Source organism: Triturus cristatus, chromosome 4_2, assembly GCF_964204655.1.
Source record: "Triturus cristatus chromosome 4_2, aTriCri1.1, whole genome shotgun sequence".
Taxonomy (NCBI): Eukaryota; Metazoa; Chordata; class Amphibia; order Caudata; family Salamandridae; genus Triturus; species Triturus cristatus.
This window is the reverse complement of record NC_140586.1, coordinates 251,040,715-251,061,767: the sequence shown is the minus strand read 5'-3', so window position 1 is coordinate 251,061,767 and position 21,053 is coordinate 251,040,715. Positions and strand designations below refer to the sequence as shown.

Sequence of the window (21,053 nt, the reverse complement as noted above, 5' to 3'; positions counted from 1 at the left end):
AGGTGATAATGAGTCAACCGCAGCAGGTTGTAATTGCTACCTGCCCCTATGCCAAATTGTGTGAGTCAAGCCAAGTACAGTACGGACACGGGATTTCAAGGAAGTGGTAAGAAATAGTTTGTAACATCTCAGTTTCTTTTGCAGGATTCTTATTTTGATGACAGCACCTTATGACGGTGCCTGAGGGGGGAGGAAGAGGAGTGCGTACTTGGCCCATCCTTGCCGGTCGATCAGTCAGGTCCATATATTGATGGTAAGGTGGCAGGAAATTATTTTACCTTTTTATTGGACACTGGTGCTACCCATTCTACTGTGAGAACAGCAGACATCCCAAACCTACCCCTCTCGGGAGAAGCGATCCAAGTAGTGAGCATTTCTAATAAACAAATTAGAACCCCTGTTACAAAACCAATGGAGGTATGTATTGGCAAATTCAAAGAGATGCATAAGTTTGTAGTGTGTGACTCCAGTCCTGTGAACTTATTAGGAAGGGATCTATTGTGTAAAATTAATTGCACCATATTTTGCACACCGGATGGCGTTGCAATTCAGACCCCAGACGAAGACCGAATATACAAAATCATGCTAGCCAAACAAGGAACAGAAGTAGATGAATTGTTTTCCATAATGACCAAAGTTGACTTACCAAATGAGGTTAAAACTACAGTAAATCCTGAAGTGTGGGATTTTACAGGAAAAGAAGTGGGATTAATGAAAAAAAATGTAGATCCCGTAAAAGTTACTGTAAAAGAAGGTGCACTTTACCCAAATACTCGGCAATACAAAATGAGTCCTGAAATAAAAGCTGGTGTTGCAGCAGAAATTGATCGAATGGCCGAACAAGGCCTTTTAAAAGAAATAATGAGTAGTCCTTGTAATTCACCTATAATTGGCATCAAGAAACCTAACGGAAAATATAGGGTAGTACAAGATTTACGAAAGATAAACAAGATTGTTGTGCCATGTTGCCCTATAGTACCTAACCCTGCAGTAATTCTGTACCAAATACCATGGAAGGCAGGATGGTTTACCGTAATTGATTTATGCCATGGCTTTTTCTCCATTCCATTAAACCCTTATAGTCAGTTTTTATTTTCTTTCAAATTTGAGGATCGTATTTATGTTTGGAATCGCGTTCCTCAAGGGTATACTGAAAGTCCTTCGATTTTTATCCAAGTTTTTAAAAAGTGTCTCGAAACATTAGTGTTGCCTAGGGAGTCAGTCCTAGTACAGTATAAGGATGACCTGCTGGTCGCATCGAAAACAAGGTGTTACTGATTACTGATTCCATTGCTCTATTGAACCATCTAGTCCAAGGTGGACATAAAGTGTCCCCAGAGAAATTACAGTTTTGCTAAACAACAGTTAAATATTTGGGACATCAGATACAGCGAGGACTAAGAAAAGTGACCTCTGAGAGAATAAAAATAATAAGTCAAATGAAATTGCCACAAAACCATAAAGAAATAAGGATGTTCCTTGGTGTCGTAGGATACTGCTGACAATGGATTGCAGGGTTCTCTGTATTGGCAAAACCCCTGATACAAATGACAAAGAAACAAGCAAAAGACCCAATAGAGTGGGATGATCAAAGCATGGAAGCCTTCGTAAATTACGAAAATGTTTGTGTGAAGCACCTGCTTTAGTTATGCCTGACTATTCGAAAGAATTTGCACTGTTCTGTTGCGAAAGAGATAATTGTGCACGCTCAGTCTTGACACAGAGACATGGTCTAATGCGACGTCCTGTGGTATATTTTTCTGCTACTTTGGACCCTGTAGCATCTGCTTTGCCTGGTTGTCTAAAAGCGGTAGCTGCAACGTGCATGAGTTTGGAGCAGAGCGAGTCCATTGTAATGGGACACCCTGTAAAAGTGTACGTCCCACATGCAGTTGTAATTCTTTTAACAAGAACCCGAACTCAGTATCTTACACCTAGTAGAATGACAAAATACGAGAGAATTATACTAGGGGCTGAAAATGTGACCATAGTCAGATGTACTGTTCTTAACCCAGCTACCTTGTTACCAGATCCATACAATGAAGAGGTGAAGGATGAAGTCGAACATGAATGTCTTGACATGACAGAACTCAGTACCAAACCTCGTCCAGACATACAGGAGGAGCCTTTGGAAAATGCTGAACATGAGCTCTTTGTAGATGGCTTGTGTATGCGCCATGAGGAAGGTGGACTAAGTGCTGCTTATGCTGTGTGTACATTGGCAGGAATAGTCGAAGCATCCTATTTACCAGGAGTCAAGTCTGCACAAATAGCTGAATTGATAGCTTTAATTAAAGCCTGCAAAAATGGGAAAAATTGGAGTTTAACCATTTACACTATATGGTTACAGGGTTGTGCAAGACTTTGCCCAGTTCTGGATGCAGAGAGACTTCCTGACTTCTTCAGGGTCTCCCATTAAAAATGGAAATGTGAAAGAATTGCTTGAGGTAATACAATTGCCAAAAGAAGTGGCAGTGGTCAAGTGTGCTGCTCATCAGTCAGGAAATGACCATGTGACGGCAGGTAACCGATATGCTGACCAGGTTGCCCAACACTGCGCCAAATATAAAATAGCAGTTAACAAGAAAATTGAAACTGTGGATTCAGCTGCCATCTTATGCTACGTTCAGGATTAGAAACATGGAAAGAAGTAAGAGAACTACAAGATGAGGTGGAAACAAGAGAAAGAGAGGAGTGGGAAAAAGTTAGTTGTCAGAGAAGGGTGGAAGATGATGTATGGGTCTATTTGGATGGCAAGCCAGTAATGCTAGACTGTATGCTTGCACCGATGGCTAGGATGTATCATGGAGACACCCACATAGGCAGAGATGCAATGATTAGACTTTTCAGACAGGATTGGTTTAATGCGAAGTTCAGGAATGTCGCAGAGAGTCTTTGCCAGAGATGCTTAACCTGTCAACAAATGAATACAGGCAAGAAAACCAGTAGGGAAGAATTGGAAAAGCAGAAGGTCCATATGTAAGGCTTCAAAAAGATTTCATTCAGTTGCCTATTTGTCGAGGATTGAAATATGTACTTGTCATAGTTTATTTATTTTCAAAATGGGTGGAAGCATACCCAACCCGAAGAAATGACAGCTTGACAGTGGCCAAACTTCTATTTAGAGAACTCATTCCTAGATTCGGTTTTCCAGTAACTATTGAATCAGACAGAGGGTCTCATTTTAATAATGAAATAATTCGATTAATATGTGAAGCATTTAAAATTGAACAAAAGCTGTACTGCGCATACCGCCCAGAGGCTTCTGGAGTGGTAGAACAAGTGAATGGCACAAGTAAGTCAAGATTGGGAAAGGTGTGTGCATCCACTCCACTTGACTGGTCTCATGCTGTACCTCTTGTTCAGATGGGGCTCAGAAGTATTCCAGACAAGAATACCGGATTGAGTCAGCATGAAATACTCATGGGAAGAGCAATGAGACAAGCATGCATACCAGGACACAAGCTTGAATATATCTGATGATTTGGTGCTAGAGTATTGCAAAGAGTTGGCTGACCAAGTGCGTTCTATCTCTCACCAGGTTGGAGAAGACGCAGTCGCCAGGCAGCCAAGCCAAACGCATGATCTGAACCCCGGCGACTGGGTAGTTGTGAAGAATCACACTCGAGAATCTTGCCTAGCACAAAGGTGGGAAAAACCACATCAGGTTATATTGGTTACAACGACAGCAGTAAAATGTGCGGGTTTGCCTAATTGGATTCATGCAAGCCATACTAAAAGAGTACCAGCACCTAATGAAGAGGGACCTCAACTGACTCAAGCAGTTGGGGATGCTGAAGGTTGTACAGCTGAGGGATCCAGTATAACAGATACTGAAGTAGCTGACCAAGAACAACCGAGCACTAGTCGGGATGATTGGATCCCAATAGTAGAAATACCTGAAGTAATTGTAAGAACAAGAAGCCAAACCAGATTAGTTAGTCAGGAAAAGAGTGAGGACCAGATAGGAGTAGAAGAACGTGCTCAGGAAAGTGAAAATACAACAGTTAGGGAGCCTGAACAGAACCAGTCAAGGAGAGAACAATCTACTCTGACGGAAGAAACTGAAAACACAGCTCCTGAGTCTGAGGAGGGACAGATAGGCTTAGAAGAACACGTTAAGGTGGCAGAAAGCCAATGTGCAGTAAGACCTGATCAGGACCAGACAGGAAAAGAAAAACAAGATCAGGGAGCAGAAGAAGAAAAACAAATTGAAATAAACACTGAACAGGGTCAGATTAAGGAAGAAGAACACATCCAGGCAGATGATACTAAGGCAATAAGCCCTGGACAAGGTCAGATAGAGATTCTGAAAACGAAAATAACCAAGTTGTGCCACTAACCAACGAAAACAAAAGAAAGTGGCAGTGCAAGGCAAAAGAATCAGAAAAGGTGATAATCGGCCTAGTGTTATCAAGAGAGTGAGATGCCGACTCAAAACAATAAATGAGGAACTGAACCAAGTAAACGAGGTATCTAGTCAGACTGAATAATCAACTGAAAACCCCAAACCAAGAAGCCCAAGATTGAAAAGACTGAATAATAAATTAAAAGGTCCTGAATGGACGTACGTTATTCTTGAAGATTTCGAGAATTTGGAAATAAATGAAGAAAGCGATTGAAAATTTAAATGCAGAACAAGTTGACGAAGAAGTGAGTCCAACTTGAAAGAAATTTTGTTAAGTTTCCCAAATATTCTGTCACAGATTGAAATACTAAATTGAAGGAGAGAAATCTTTTTGTCCAAATTGAAAATGGCTGACAATAGAGCTGCTGGAAAACCGAAAATAAATTGTGTAAAGAAATGTTGTAGAATATGTATATGTAGCATATTTTTAGTACTTGTAATTTGGGTAGCATTAACAGTTGCCATTCCTTATATAATGGATACAGTAGAAAAGAATAACATGCACACACATGAAAGAGTTGCTAACATTAAAAGAAATAGGGTAGCCTTAGAAGTACTAGATGAGAATAAGACAAGACGAGACAAAGTAGATTTAGAAGCACCAGATGAGTTAGAGATATCACACACTGTGACAGATAATGACACTGCTTTAAATGTATTTACAAAATTATTAGTGCAATACGTGGACACTATGGAAATTAGTGATTGGTATGTGTGTATGAAGTTACCGGCATCAGTAGCGGAAGGTGTGACATATCATCATATTCCATTAACATATGGTATCTCTTGTAGTGTTTTAGCAAGTTTATTTTATAGAACAGGAAAGCTACAATATTATTATTCTAATGTAGACGTGATTTTTTCCGAGGTTCCTATGTGAAAGAATATGAACCCTGTCCTTTGTACTAGAGACTCACAATTCATGGGTGAATTTGTTCTAACTATGAAAACAATAGATATAGCTGAAGCACATAAGCACAATTTAACATGTAAATTACATGAAGAAGAAAAGATAGTTTTGAATTTAGCTGAGCGAAATTGACAGGACTTCCAGAGAAGGGCTTCTGAACCGAAAGCACAGATACCTCAGTGGGCTGAGAAAGATGAAATGTATAAAACTGGCAAGACTCATGCTACTAGGTCCTTGGACTTTGAACAGAAAGGGAAGATCTGCCTCCATAGATTAAAGACTGAATATAACAATGTGTTTATTGGTTTCAGTGAATGCGAACATAATTTCTTAGTAATTGCGGTATGGGGAATAAAAGGTGGAACAGATCCAATATTTCCTGGAATTTATTATGTATGTGGCAATAAAGCTTGTTTCAGATTGCCTGATCATTGGTACGGGAGTTGCCATTTTGGAATAATTTTTCCAAAAGTGTATCATGTGAAAAGAATCACTGGAAGCAATGAAGACGCAAAAGAACTAACACAAATAAAAAGAGCTAGTTTTTCTGAAATAGTAGGTGACATTTTCGGTGCGTTGATACCTTCAGTGGGAGTAATTCTGAATTCACCCAAAATTTGTCTATTGTCTACAGTAGTGGATCGGATATCTACTGACACTGCTGGAGGGTTCTTAATGATCAATACAGAATTGGTTGCAATCATATCTATGGTTTTGCAAAATCGACTTGCTCTTGATATATTATTGGCAAAAGAGGGCGGAGTCTGTAAAACGTTGAAAGCGCAACATTTTTGCACTTACATTCCTGATAAAAGTGTTGAAATTGGAGGATATATTAAAAATATTACGAAATTAAAAGAACATTTGAAACCACTGGAAGTTGAGTGTATGGAAGAAATTAACAAATAGTTTTTCTACTGTAGGTAGTTGGTTTTCTAATATAGGTAAAGGTATTTTAGGTCAAATTATAAGGCCAATCATGGGAATAACATTATTAGTTTTAGCAATTATGTTTTGGCACAAATGTTGCAAGACAGGAAAGGAGTGTGGAGTGAATGAAAAGGGAAAGCAGAGAAAATACAAAGAAATACAGCTGGAAGAAATAAAGGGAGATTTTTACAAAATAATAAGGGGTTTACAGCACAAAAGGGAAAAAGAAAGAACTGAAAGAGTTGAAGAAGAACTCTAAATGGAGAAATGCTAAAGTTGACATCTGAATTACTAGTAGAAATTGGTGATGGCATAAAATGCCATCAGCGAGGGGATTGATGGAGCAAGGTTTCGTAAAGAAGAAACTTGCTCGGATGCAATCCTCTCAAATAACGTATAATACCGTAATCAATTTGTCTTGTAAATACTAATATTGCATTACACACAATATATCGTATCTAGGGGATGGTTGCCTATGTGTATTACTAACCAGTAACCCGAGTGTCACTAAAAATGGCAGACAAAACGCGGGAATTTCAGTGCGCATGCGTCTCCTGCATCTACGTAGTATGATGTTTTCTATGCTTGGAGGGAAACCTTTGCAGCTGCGCAATAGCTTCCAAAAATGGCTGCTTGAAACTCACATGTTAATGTGCATGCTACTGCTTAAACTAAACCTAATAAGTTCTACTAAATACTAATGCAAAAGATTTATATCAGTAAATGGGGATAGAGTAGAGATAAGTGGTATACAGTGAATTCATTTATTTTCGTAGTCTAACGTCTTTCTCTGACTTTGTTATTAGTTCATATTTGGGCCTCGGAGGGTGACTGAAATCCCTACCCCACCTGATCTGTGCGCACGCGCACTCAACCCTGCCCAGAACTATGATGACACCGTTGATCAATTCTTATTTAAGTTTGGGGACCCGAAGTTTAAAAAAAAAGTAAGATTGAAGATTGTACTGAAAGCCCTGAAAGTATGGATGTTTTTTCGAAAAAAAGTTACGAATATCCTACTACTCATCTAGGGCCCTGATATGGGACTCACCAAGGACCCCTGAGTGTTTGAAAGATTCACTTAGCCTCCCATTGATGAACGCAGGGTTTTCTCACTGGGGAGACTTGAAGTTTGGAACCGACCTAGTCGGGTAGGAGATGCTGAGTCTACTTTCAGGGTGTCAACTAACTAGATTTAAGTTTTACCAGCTCTCTGCGTGGTGGGTAACTCAAGACTGGGACGAGGTGGATGAAGATTCTTGGTTGGACCTAGCAACAAAAACTGGTACTGTAAAGAAGGAGGTTGATTTGTGGTATTACTGGACAATGACATCCAAACGCTTTGGGGCGATGAAGAGACGAATATTAATATGAGGGAAGTTTGGTTGAGTTGTTTTGTGACGCTAAAGGAGACAGTTAAACCAGCTTACCTAAAACGCAATCATCTCTTCACTGTCTATAGGGTGTACTGGTTCCCAGCGAGATTAGAAAACATTTCAGGCACACAATATGCATGCCCAAGATGTGGAGATCCTTTAGCTGATGATTTTCACATGTTTTTAACATGCCCAGAGATCTCGAAACTTTGGTCTGACGTGTGTGAATTTTTAATGGCAGTCACAGGTATCACGGTGAGGGTAAGCCCCCTGCTTGTATTTTTTGGTATATGTCTAGATAATGCTACCTGGGTTAGTTGGCTGGATACAAGATTTATTTTTATGTGGTCCTCCTTGGAAGACGGGAGATTTGTAAACCATGGAAATCGGGTGTTTCACCTCCCTTCCTGGAGTGCAAAAAGAGCATTGTAAATATCAGTATACAGGACATAGCATGTGACCCCAGTAGTTGGGGAAAAGTATGGATTAGGTTGGTGGACTGGATGCAAAACCTGGGGACAATGATTAAGCCAATAAATAGCTGTCAGTCCTATTTCCCTTCTGTGCTACGGACACACCAGTGAAAGGTGGAAGTGGAAACAGCTTTTTACTCTTGAGTGGAATGACTCTAACCCGGCCTGGTGTACCAGAGATGGGAAGGGAGTATAGCCAACAAGTGAATTGGCAGAATGAGGACAAAAAAAAAATGATGACACCGTTGAAACCCAGCCAAGGTCAAGCTGGCAAGAATCCCTTTGGAAACTTGACCCATCGACCCGCACTAAGTAAACAAAAATTACAATTTATATAAAATGTATTGATCATAATGTGAAATGCGGGTGGGAATAAAGCTTAGGAAAACAAATTAAGGGGTGGGAACATTGAACAATGAACCTAAAGTAAAATATTACATTTAGCATGGTGTGATCAACTCACCTCCTTGCCTTGTCCGATCAGAAATAGGGGATTTCACGATATTGAAACATTTGGGGGTGGTAACCGAACACAGAATCGTATAATTGAGGAAGGTTAGTTAGTTAGATGTCACAGACCCGACACCGATGCTGCCACAGAATCTGTCAGAGACGCTGTCTCAGACACTGCAGATGCCAGAGACCCTGCTCGAGAGACCGGAATACCGATCGATAATCCAATCATCTAGAAGGGGAGTCGCGGAGGAAAAATCGAGGAGAGTAGTGCCAGAGAGGGGTGCAACGCTGGTGTTGCACTTAGAAGAGGTCACCTTCCCGGCCCTGAACCTGTTCTGATCCCTTGTCTTCCACCTGTCCTGTTGGACTTCACCTGACTCATCTTCAAGGAGTTTGGTTCATCTATCATCTTAGGTAAATATATTTTTGTGAAATCTGTCCTTGTACCTGCTCTTTGTTTTTCTCCCTCTTCAGGTACTGTCATCACAATATTTTATTGACACTTATATTGAACTAAACTTGATTTATTTCCTGAATGAACCCGATGTTAACATTTATTTGATCTTTGACTCACAACATTTTGATTAGATAAAACTTTTAAAACTCATTGAGTCTGTGGTTATTGGAGAAAACCTTAAATGTTATTTCTACCTATTCTACTAGCTACTAGATTCATTGAGCAGAGGAAATTTATTGTCAAGGAGATTAGATTGGTAAGATTTGGGTAAAGATAACAAAATATTGCAGGTAAAACAAAATTGACTCCAGCGGTACTACTAGTTTATTTGTATGAATGTTTATGGGCCCAGGTGAGTATATGGTGTGTGAGTAACTCAAGCTAGTAATCCGCTGGATCTCCCCTAGCCGACCATCTGCTCATCGCCAAATTGTTTTATTGTTACTTCCACACTGCGTGTCTGATCAACAAACATCGGCCCAGATCACAGCAGTCCTTTCGGAGCCGAGCCTACCCTGCACACTGACAATGACAAGTTGTCATCCCGAGTTGTGTTCCCACCATCACCACTCCTCACCCTCTTCTGTTATTTAAACTGCAAAAAGGGTGGCTCAGCTAAAATGCAGCCAGAAGCATTCTGTTTTGGCACTGTTTAATAGAACCAAGTCGGACGATAATAGGTGTTTCCATATCTTACATTAACTGAAAGGTCGTGTTTTTTCACTTTGAAGTGTGAATATATGCATCATTGGGGGCATGTTGATCTCTCCACATATATTCATTGCGTTCCAGTGCTCCCTTCTGGCACATGCACCATACAAAAGTCAAATGAGTTATCTCTTAATTATTTTGCAAGCTTTCAATTGGCCATAGTTAATGCATACAAAAGTGCAGTTAATTAAACCAAAGGCTGGTGCTAATCATAACTTTTGGAACGAAATTTGCCTTTTCAGTTCGTGGTGAAAATGTACATATATGTGCATACTTTAGTATTTATTTGTGCACCTTTAATTGAATAAAAATGTTTGAACTGCCAGGGCGTCTTTACAGTTTCTTGAAGATGGCAAATTAGGGTTTCAACTTACTCTTAAGTTTAATCTTACATTTGGGTTGACAGGTTGATGGCTAAATCACGTCTTCAGCACAATCAGACTGTAACGTGAACACTTTCCAGTGTTTGCACCTCTAGTTTAATAACCATCCACAGGCTTCTTCCCTATTTCATCTCTCAATACCTTGCATTGTCTTCTCACTTATTCTCTTTCTTGTTTCTATAATGATACTGGATGGGTTTGTGTTTGCTGACCTTACAACTCAAAAGCTGAGGAGGTGCTCATCCGTCTCATCACATTCCTTGTTCTGGAGGCTGCGTTTCTGACACAGTAACTTCACTACAGGACATTTTGCCACTATCTGCCAACTATTCACCAGTATTTACAGTTTATGATAAAACTGAAAGCCCACGTTTAAAATATTATCCATTTTGCTTTATCAGTTTAATATTAAAATGTATCTTATCTGTTGTAAAACTTGTTTTTCTCACTATTGCCTCACAGCATTTCAGTTCTCCCTCCTCGTTTCACCCTCTTTCTACTCTCATGCTTTTTCATCTCTCCTAACATGCCTGATCTTTTTTAGCTAGTTTCTCCAACTCTCTACATCTCCGACACATACCTGGTTTGTTCTGCCTCTGATCGCAGTCACGGTCCTCGTTTCTCATCCTTTGTCCATCCTCTCTCCGCTGCAGTGTTTCGCTCATTTTCTTCCTCTTTTATTCCTTCACCTCTCTTTCTCTTACCGCGTGTATCCCCTCCCTCACATGTCTCAGGTCGTCTTTATCCCTTGTCACTTTCACCCCACAACCCTATCTCTCCCCTTAGCGTGTCTTTTCTCCGCTCTTTGCTACTTATTTCATTCTCCCCGTCTCCACCTTCCTCTTGTTCCTTTTCTCACCCTCTCTTCTATCGCTCTCCATCTTTTTTTCTCGCCTTCTATTTCTTCTTGTCTATTACACATTTTCTCTCCCTTTATTCTATTTTTACTCCTCCATCCCTTTTACTAACATTCTTTCCTTTCATCTCTCTCATCACCCCTCCCCATGCCATCTCAGTTGCCCTATTTTCACTCCTCCTCTCCTCAGTCCTTCTTTATTCTGTTGCTCTCTCATTTTGCTCTCACTGCACAGTTTCCCCCTTTTCTTCTCCCTCTTAATCTTCATGGACCATGTTTTACTCTGTTGGTCGTCCTTTCACTCCCTCTCCCTTGCTCCAGTCTCTGTTCTAGCCCATGTTTAGTCTGGCTCTCCCTTTCTCTTTGTCTGATTCTAGCTCTCATTTTGTAAGGTTCCTCCGTTGCACTCGGGATAATGTATGTGTTGGTGTTTGTGTTTATATGGAAGGGAGGGCCGAAGTTGTTTTTGTTTCCCTCCATGTGGCCCTCAGTAAATGTTTGTACGTATGGGTATTTGCGATTCTGGATGCAGAATTGTCTAAGTTTATGTATATTGTGTTGATGTGTATGTGGCTGTCTGTGTGGATTATGCTTGCACGTTGCTGTGTGAGTTTGGGTGTTTCTAATTTATTTACACATTTTAATTTTCCTGGAAGTATGGTGGTGTCCATGTTTCACTTGGTATGTGTGTTGGTAGTTGGTTGTGGCAGTAACTGCATTTGTCAACATTTATTCGCTGCCTGTAGCGTTGGTGTGTATGTTCTGCTGTCTATTTGTTGGTTTTTGTCGGTGTGCGAATTGCATGTTTGATGTGTTATTGTGTTTCAGTTAGTGTATGCGCGTATCCTTGTTTGTTGCTACGCATCTACACGTGGCAGTGTTTGAATCATTTTCTGTGCTGATCTGTACTTTTGCAACTGTTTTTATTTCTTCCTGTTTGTGGCCATCTGTCGATGTGTGTGTGAAACACAAAGTTGCCGTGGGTCTACTTATGTGCGCTAACCTGTGTATCTGAGTGTGGTTAAGTGAGAGAGAATGAGAAACTGTTGTGTGTATGTGTTCTTCCGTTTGTTGATGTTTCTACATTTGTTATTTGTGTTTCACTGGTTTTCTGTTTGTATTTGTTTTCCTCCCTATTTTTTGCAGTGTGTCTATTTGTCTGCCTGTGTGTGTCTGCTTTGCTGAAAGTGTTTGCCTGTATGTGTGTGTAGAGCTGCATATTTTGCTTAGAGTTTGTATATGTTGATTGGTTTGTTTGTTCACCCTGCTTTAAGTGTGTGTTTTTGTGAGGTGTGGCCTCTTTTGATATATGTTGTGATCTACAGACCTAAAACTGGACGCTTGAGGCCCGGACATTTAAGATTCTGACATACTGACGACGAGGAGTGGTGGGCGGCGGTGGCCTCCCCTCGTGAGGTGGCCATCTCCTCCTGGCTCCAACTGGTTCAACTTAAGCTGCTTCATAGATCCTATCTGTCGGGGCCGCTGTTGGTTTGCATGGGATATATCCAGGATGGTTGCTGTGCGAGAAATTGTGGGCAAGATGGCACTTTCATACATGTTATCTGGGAATGTGCAGTTATCTAGGGGTACTGGGAACGGGTGGTGGACCGCATGGAAGAGGCACTGGGGTAGGGGATTCACTACAACATCAAGTTGGCGTTGTTAAACATCTGGGACCCGACCAACCTGAACTCTAGGGAGCGAATTAGGGTGACACTTGGGTTCATGATTGCAAAACGGAACATTGTATGGCTTTGGAGGGCTCAAAATCCGCCGACAATCGTGGACTGGTCCAATGACATGGACTGGTGCATGGTAACAGAGAAATACATCTACGAGGCCAGGGGATGCCCGAACAAGTGGACGCATGTCTGGGGCCTGTGAAACACCTATTGAGGGGAAATCTGTGCGCCCCCACGGACTAGAGACACTCTCACAGAGGATCTTGTTGCTGTTTAAACAAATGGGTTGTCTGATTACTGCCAAGTGTATCTAAGGGCTAATGTTGCAAATGTCCACTATGTGTCGACCTGACCGCAAATTTTCTATGTATCTATCATGCCTTTTTCATTAATTAAAAAAAAAAAGATTCTGGCATACTACTGGAATCCCATCAGACTTGGCCAGGTAACTTGAATGTTAGTGGTTTGCTTGGTTAACAGCAATACTATTTACATAGGGTATAAAGAGTTAATGAGAAGCCGGACATGTGGTGTCTTCACAGCCATGCAGCAAAAATAATTATTCCGGAAGTGAAAACAACCATTAGGGTTAAAATGCAATTTCCATTACGATGACAGTCCATCTAATGGTTTGTTGCTCAAATACTCATAGTTGCAACATTTGTGCCCCAAAAGAGGTTTGTTTATGCAGGCTAGCAAATTAATTATGAAAACCCCCGAAATTGATATCACATGAACAGACCTGATGTTATAGATTATTAATATGTCATCTCCAGGCCAACACGTAGCTTTGTCACGGCTGGTAAAGCTGTCATTAATAGTCCTTATTAACAGTTGGCAAGCACGAACAAAACCAGCCTTGTTGCAGTAATGTGCAATAATGTGGTGCATCCCTAAATACTTATAAGGTCCCAAAGGCGAGACCGATTGCATTGCAAATGCTTGTTTAAGAGCAGGCAATGGTCCCTGGGACCACTGCCTGCCCTTAAAAGATATTTGCGCATGCATTTACAAATGGGAAGGGGTCGCCTAGGGACCCCTTCCCGTTCACAAGTGCTTTCCCACCTTTCTGAGAATACGGTGGTAAACTGCGAGTGTTTTGCGTCTGCAATTGCGGTCCCAAAACATTCTTACATAGCTTAAGGAGTTGCTATTCGGAAGGGACGCCCTTGGAACGCCCCTTCCTAATAGCGAGTCACAAATCCTATTTTGCGAATGATTTGCAACTTGCAAGATAGGATTAGTATATGGGCCAGAGGTTTTTTGTGGGCGGAAATGGGTCTAAAAGCCATTTGCGCCCGCAAAAAACCTTTGTACATCTGGCCCTTAGTTTGAAAGAAAGCACAACATACACATCAATCTCATGTGCTTGAGTATTTATCTCAAATATTTTTCAATCTTATTGACACTCGAGAACCTGCTTTCGTCAAAGGCACTCCATAGCTCAACAGGATTTAGCTACGGAGTGCCTTTGTCAAAAGCAGGTTCGGGTTCACTTCCTACGCACTATAGAGGGCAAATAAGTAAGTGACGCTCCACCCCGCTGTTCCCGATACCTGGAGGACAAAACTTAAATATTTTATAGTCATTGTTTTCAGACACTTTCCCCGGTTTAATGTGGAGATCGAGACGGCTTTGAGACAGACGGTTTCTTGACATATGGACCTATACCCTTTAGCTCTGAATGAATGAGTTTTCCTTTAGCCCTGATGATGACCTCCTAAAAAGAGTTGTTACAACCCCATTTCTATTTAAGAGGTAGACAATTCATTAGAGGGAGTTATTTAGACTTCCCGGCAAAGTGGTGGAGGTTGGGATTTGTCTGATTCTATTGGGTCTGGAAGAGAGGCAGGAGAAGGTGGGTCAGACAGAAGACTGTCATCCACCATTCCGCTCCTTTACTCTGGGCGTGACCTGATAATACAGTGCAAGTGAGTGCTTCCCCTTATGATGAAGTAATAGTGGACAACAATTGTTGTGTTTCCACTTTTATTCCGTATGAGCAGTGAAAATTTATGAGAGTAGAAAAAGAAGGATCATAAAGCGATTGCTGGCCCATTCAAAATTGTCTGGTGGCTTAAAATGTGTGAGGTGATCGTGAGCGTTAGGGCTAGGACGAATGGTCAACTGTTGATTTTTTTACAAACCTCAGCCTTAAGTGTCCAATCCTGGGATTAGTTATATGGATCAGAATGCCAACGAGGGTAAATGTGACTGAGTTTGATGCTCATCCCATTTCATGGTACACATAGCTTTTTATGGCCAATCAGTTAAACATGCTTAATCAGTGGCACTTGGTATACTTTAAGCATGATGTGAGGCTTGGGTCTTCCCATAAACTTTAAATAGCTGCCTTATATAAAAGGAAAAGGACATGCAGTGACCCAATCAGCTGAAGTAGAGAGTGGGCAGGGGGTGGAAGGGGGTCTCCACTTCTCCAGTGAGTTTCCGAAGCAATGACTGTCTGGTAGCTGAACCATACTGTGCCCTAGGGGATTTGTGGATATTGAAAACTTTTATCATTTGTAGAGCATTTTGTGAGAACTTTATTAACAACAATACATTTTCCTAATTTGCTCAACTATTCGGAATGCAAGTTCGTTCACATTTCTCAATTTTCTATAATTTATATTTATGGAATACTTTACTATTTATACATGGAAGCTTTTTCATGTTAGAGTGATGAGTATGTGCTGTGGTTTGTGTATTTAGTTAAGCTTGGCACTCGTCTGGCATTCTCATAATGGAAGCGGGTGCAGCCCTATTGGGTGATGAATAGTAAAACATTGCTATACCTTTGGGGTTAATATAGTCATGTGAGTAAGAGTCTGTTGCACTTTTGAAAGGCACCCCATCGTTGAGTCTTTATTCCGTGTGTGCCTCTAGTGACCCTAATAAATGTTTGCCAAGATCTCATTAACTATTTTCAATGTTCCTTCCAGCTAAATAAGAAGTTTGGGAATGTCTTCAGCTTCCAGCTGGGTTGGATTAACCTGGTGGTTGTGAACGGGTATGATGCTGTCAAGGAGGCTCTTGTCGCCAAATCTGAGGACACTGCGGATCGCCTACCCATGCCACTTCTGGAGAATATGGGATTCAAGAAAGATTGCCAGGGTGAGTATGAATGAAGGAGAGGACCATGTGCTTTGTAAGTATATTACAGATCAGGGGTACAGGAGTTCAGTAATGCTACATTGCCCTCAAGCTCAGAGCACTTTCTAAAAAAGCAGCATTGCAAAGGTAGTGATTCTTAATGAATAAATGTATCAAAAGAGAAAGCTCACGACTGTGGATGGCCCCTCAATCCTCATGTCCAAGATACTCAAAGAGCGCTTGCATGTTATTGGAGTGCATGACAAGGCAATTCAATGAATTTTAGAAGCTATGCCGTAATGTATTGAAAAAGAGTATTTAAAATTACTCATCTAGAAGGAACTGTTTGTTTCGCACAACACAATGCTCAAGCGTTAACCACTATCTGATTAAATTTTGCTTATATTTGTATAACAATGTTTACTCGACAAAGCACACTAAGTAAACTTTTCCCTGGAGAAGGCTTTTTTTCGAAAATGGATTGGGAATTATAAGAGAATTCAGACTAGAAGTCAATAATAGAATTAAAATAATGGAAAAATGTACAGTGAAACTGCAAACATATACATACTTGAAAATATAGAAACTAAGACAGAGTTGATCTCCCATTTTTAGTGCACCTCTACCAAGACAAATGTTGGGTGTATCAAGTTTGAGGCAATGAACCATGCAAATGTCCCACCTCAATGAATACCCAAGAGCCAATCTTGCTTTACTTGCTTACTTTGGTATTCATGTTTTCTGTCACTCACATGGATTGAAGGACAAGGGTCTGCTTCCATCAACAGGCCGTGGCCATCACCCTCATGCTCTCCGTTCCACCCTTTGTGGTAATATAAACTCATTCGAGTAATCTATGCCCATTTAAGCAAAGTACTTTCTCTGCAGTCACATTTTTGAGTTACCTCTTGTAGTTACTTGAGCTCGCTACACATGGCTTCCACAAGACTGACAGAGGTAGGGTAAGATCCCTTCTCCTGTTTCTGGCTTGTCGCTGGTCGAACCGGGCATAGGGTAAGCAACATTCACATCAGGGGTACCCATATGCACGTAAACAATGCCTAGATACATAGGGAAATTACACAGGAAGTTAAAGAGAATTCACATTGTAAAGTTACATAGGATGATGTGTATGGTTACAATTTTTTCAAATATCTGATGGCACTTCATTCTTTTTCAGCCAAAATGAAACGTGGCATTTTTCTTAGATATTTATCCATGACTGTGTCAAAATCGTCCCAAAAACGTAATAACCTACAGGTGCTACAGAGTCAGGAATAATCCAGTTTATTGCTGTATTGTTTAATACAACATATCTTGCATTATTAACTTATTTATTTCAGTAGTATTTCCACATAAACACTACAACCATAAAAAACAATCCTTTTAAATGCCATACAATTACAGTACTCTTTAAAACATTATTACAGTTTAAGAAAAGCTCCAAAAATGTAGTTAATCAATAACCTGTTCACCCAGGGTGAGTTTAACAATAAGTGTAGTGCATCTTTATATGTTTCTAGTTAACATAAAAAAATATGTGTCTAATAAATGTCTCTTGAAAATACCGAAATCGGGGGCAAAAAACAGCACGTGAATCATATCCTGAATATTAGAGTCACAAAATTGCCCCCAGAGGTGAGAACTGGTAGCATCTCTTTTGATCCACTCATTATGTCCTATTGCAAGTAAACCGTATTTAAACTTAATAACAACCTTCTGTCAAATTAGTAAATGTTGGCATCCAGGTAAAATTGCATTTGATCCACATTTTAAAGATAAACAATTTAAATGCAGTCTTTTAGTCCGAAGACAGTGTTGTAAATCTACCTGTAAGCTTTTTATACATGTTCATTTCTTTGACCCAAAACTCAGTGTTAAGTTTTTTAGTGGGCAACACTTCTCTGCTTTTAAGTCACAGTCACTTTAAACATCCTGTAAGGGTTTTAGAAAACATATAGTTAGTATTCATATTCTGAGCAAATTCTCATCAAATTACTTTTTTAATAAGTTTAGTAAATAACCAAAAAGCATAATGGCTAACCTGGCAATAAGCACAACATATTATTCCTGTTAAACATAACTTGATGCAAATCATTTGGATAGAACTGGAAATAAGGCCAAGTTAGCGTTTCCAAAGTTGGAATTCCGCAAAGGTATATTAGATTCACTAGAAGAGGATGAGGCCTTCAGCTAACTGGGCAGTGTCATAGACGAGCAGTGTGGCACAGGCGCTGATGTCATGGGAAGAATCGAAAAAGCAAGGACTACCTTCATTCATCTAAAGAAGATCTGTAGCTCCAAGAAACTAACTCTGCTAACCACGTTCGGACATTTTAACACCAATATAAAATCAGGTCCTTGTGTATAGAGCAGAAACCTGGAGGACAACAGTGTCCACTACCAAAAAAGTCCAGACCTTCGTCAGCACCTGCCTGAGGAAAATCTCCAAATCCGCTGGCCAGATGCCATCAGCAACAACGACCTATGGCAGCAGACTTACGAACTCCCTGCGCAAGTCTGCATCAAACACCTCCAGGCAAGCCCTGACCGGGAGCCCTCAAGGGAAAAGGAAAAGAGGAAGGCCAAGAAACACCTGACGTCGTTGCCTCAAGGCTGACTGCAAGGAGATATGTTACACCTAAAGTCAGATTGAAAGAATAGCTCAAGAGAGAGGTGGCTGAAGAGTCTTGTTTCGTGACCTTCATATACCCCAGGAGGGATAGTAGGCATAAGTAAATATATTTATTAATGTAACTTATTGACTGTGCTTCGATAGCGTATAATGCAGCCAAAGGTATTTTTGCAGTAGAGGCCTTGAGTAGTGATTACACATCTCTTTCACCCTGAGTTTTAAAAGATTGATGTTATCTAAAACCTGTTGATTTAGTTCAATGTTGGCTCATTGTAAGATTCTTTTTGCGTTGGCGGTAGGCAAAGCCCGCATGTTCTGCCACTAAGCACGTTTGTGGATCTCCCCCGCCCCCTTCTCAGAAGGCTTCCGTTTCTGAGGTCAGCTCTGCAATTGAGGCAGTCAGCGCCGTACGCTGCATTGCATGTGAGAGTTGAAGTTTCTGCATTTTTGAAGAGGCACAGTTCCCTGCAGGAGTGATGTATGTGAACTCACAACGACGGAAATCGCTCGGTGCGGTCGGCATTGGAGAATGAAGCAGCAGAGCAAAGTAGAGCAATTATTTAAGTCATTCGGGCCGCGAGTGCTGCGGAAATCTTCCACAAGCAGCTGAGTGGCGGCTTCAGGACAACTCAGCCCCATGTCCAGAGGTGAGTGCAACTGGCCGCTAGGAATCTGGGTGAGTCATTACTCTACACCGTGGGGGTGTGCAGATTATTAGAAGCTGGCCTCGAGGATTAATATTAATACTGAATCTCAGCAGCTTGGAGAGGACTGGGAAAGGAGAGAGAAGAGAACATGCGGCAGTAACCCCTAGCTAATCGCAGTGCTACTGAAGCCAAAGTTAAGGAAAGGCAATAAAGCAAAGAGTGGGGAAAAAAATCACAAAGAATGCAACATTTTAAGGGGTCTCCTGCCTCCACTGCCTCCAGCACTTCGACCCCTCCTTCTCAGAGTTCAAAAGCATGCCATACAGGTCAAGTCAGTGGCAGCTCATGCAAACCGGAGCTAGCAATCCAGAATGTATTCTCAATTAACATCACAGCTTAATGATAGCAGGGCAAGCAACCAGAGTAAGAGTGAGAGGGAGACTGAATCTGAAAGACTTACTGTGTCTGCAGAAAAAGATCCTAAGATTCCTGAGCAATCCTCAACAGTGGTGACTTTGATCTATAGTAATAAGGGAGAGTAAGTAGGACCTACGACGTAGACTGCAGTAAGTGCTATAAGGGAAGCAAGACCCACAGAATATCCTTTGTGAGTAAAGCAAGCAAAAATCTGTTTGGGCACTGTGATGGCACAGTCTGTGCCCGTAATGGCAGAAGTAGTACACCTACTAGAGTCAGGAGCACAGCAAAAGCTTATGGCAGTGAACGAGATTCCTACCTCTTTCAGCAAGTGATTCCACTGCTGGACCCGGAGTAGATTCCGGGTCAGCTACAGAGTCTAGCAGTGTTTCACCCAATTTTATTCTATCTAGAGCTGAACAAGAGGGGGATTGCCCACGGAAAGACAGTTGCTCAATCCGGTGAAAGTTATACTTTTTTAATTTTTTTACTTTTTTTTTATTTTTTATACAATTCAATAACAATATTGACAGATGGGAAACGAAGTCATCAATGCAAAATGTATGATCAACATTAGGTATGGAGGTACAGCAATGATCCATGAATCTCGCAGAAGGGTTACTCAAGAGAAAGCGTTCATACACATCAACAGTGACAATCCGAATAGTACATAGGACCATTCTACTAGAAGTCTATTCGCAAACAGAGGGCGGGAAAGCGTTTCTTATAAGCCAGAACCAGACCCTGCATGAAATAATGTAAGCGCTCCCACTTCTTTTATTTTATTATTTATTTATTTGAGTGTTTTATAGAGCACGAACTTGACCCGTTAGGGTATCAGAGCGCTTTACAGGAGAGCAAAGCAATATACAGACAGATTTAGAGTCGACCAGTTACAGCTCGAGTAGCAGTATAGTACAGGAATATGTAGGGTAAAGCGTAGCATGTATTTACAGTTTACGTAACCAATTACACAGAGCGAGAAACCATATTTACAGAGTATGTTTTCAATAATTCTGACCAGGTCCCAAGTTTCTGATGTTTCGGGAGACCTGGTAGTTAGAAGGGAGGTAGTGGGCCGCCATAGGTTGTGCTATAGAAGTAGTTGAGGTAGTGTTAGACAAGAAATGTGCCCATAAGGAAGGTTTTGGCATCCTTTTTGATGCGAGTCAGTGAGGGGATTCTTCTGATGTCGGGTGGGAGAGAGTTCCATATTCTTGGAGCAGCCCCTGAGAAGGCCCGATTGTAAGTTTCTTTTTTCCGAAAGCGTGCAGGTTGGAGCAGGAAATCTCTGGCGTATCTGGAGTTTCTGGTTCCTCCGGAGATCACGAGTTTCTGTGTCAGATATGCAGGGGAGTTAGAGTGTAAAGCTTTGTGCGTGATGCATGCTAGTTTGAGCTGTATTCTTGCCTCCAGGGGACGCCAGTTGAGAGCTTTCAGGTCTGGGGAAATATGATCGTATTTCCTTGTGCCAGTCAATAGTGTGGCGGCCGCGTTGAGACAGGTTTAAGAGGTGCCAGGGAGATCTTGGGTAAGCCCGAGAGGGTTGAGCAGCCATATTCCAGTCTAGAGATGACGAGCGCTTGGACTGCCATTTTTAGGTCGGGAGCATCAAG

The 21,053-nt window shown here is 41.1% G+C and overlaps 1 protein-coding gene across 1 annotated transcript in view; it reads left to right on the top strand.

Moving 5' to 3' along the window:
- LOC146833577 (cytochrome P450 2D15-like) overlaps positions 1–21,053 on the top strand; it is a 370,438-nt gene that overhangs the window by 40,439 nt on the left and 308,946 nt on the right. Inside the window, exon 2 of the mRNA XM_085601434.1 lies at positions 15,588–15,759. Coding sequence (XP_085457560.1) covers positions 15,588–15,759 — 172 coding nt within the window. The remainder of the gene's footprint in view (positions 1–15,587; positions 15,760–21,053) is intronic.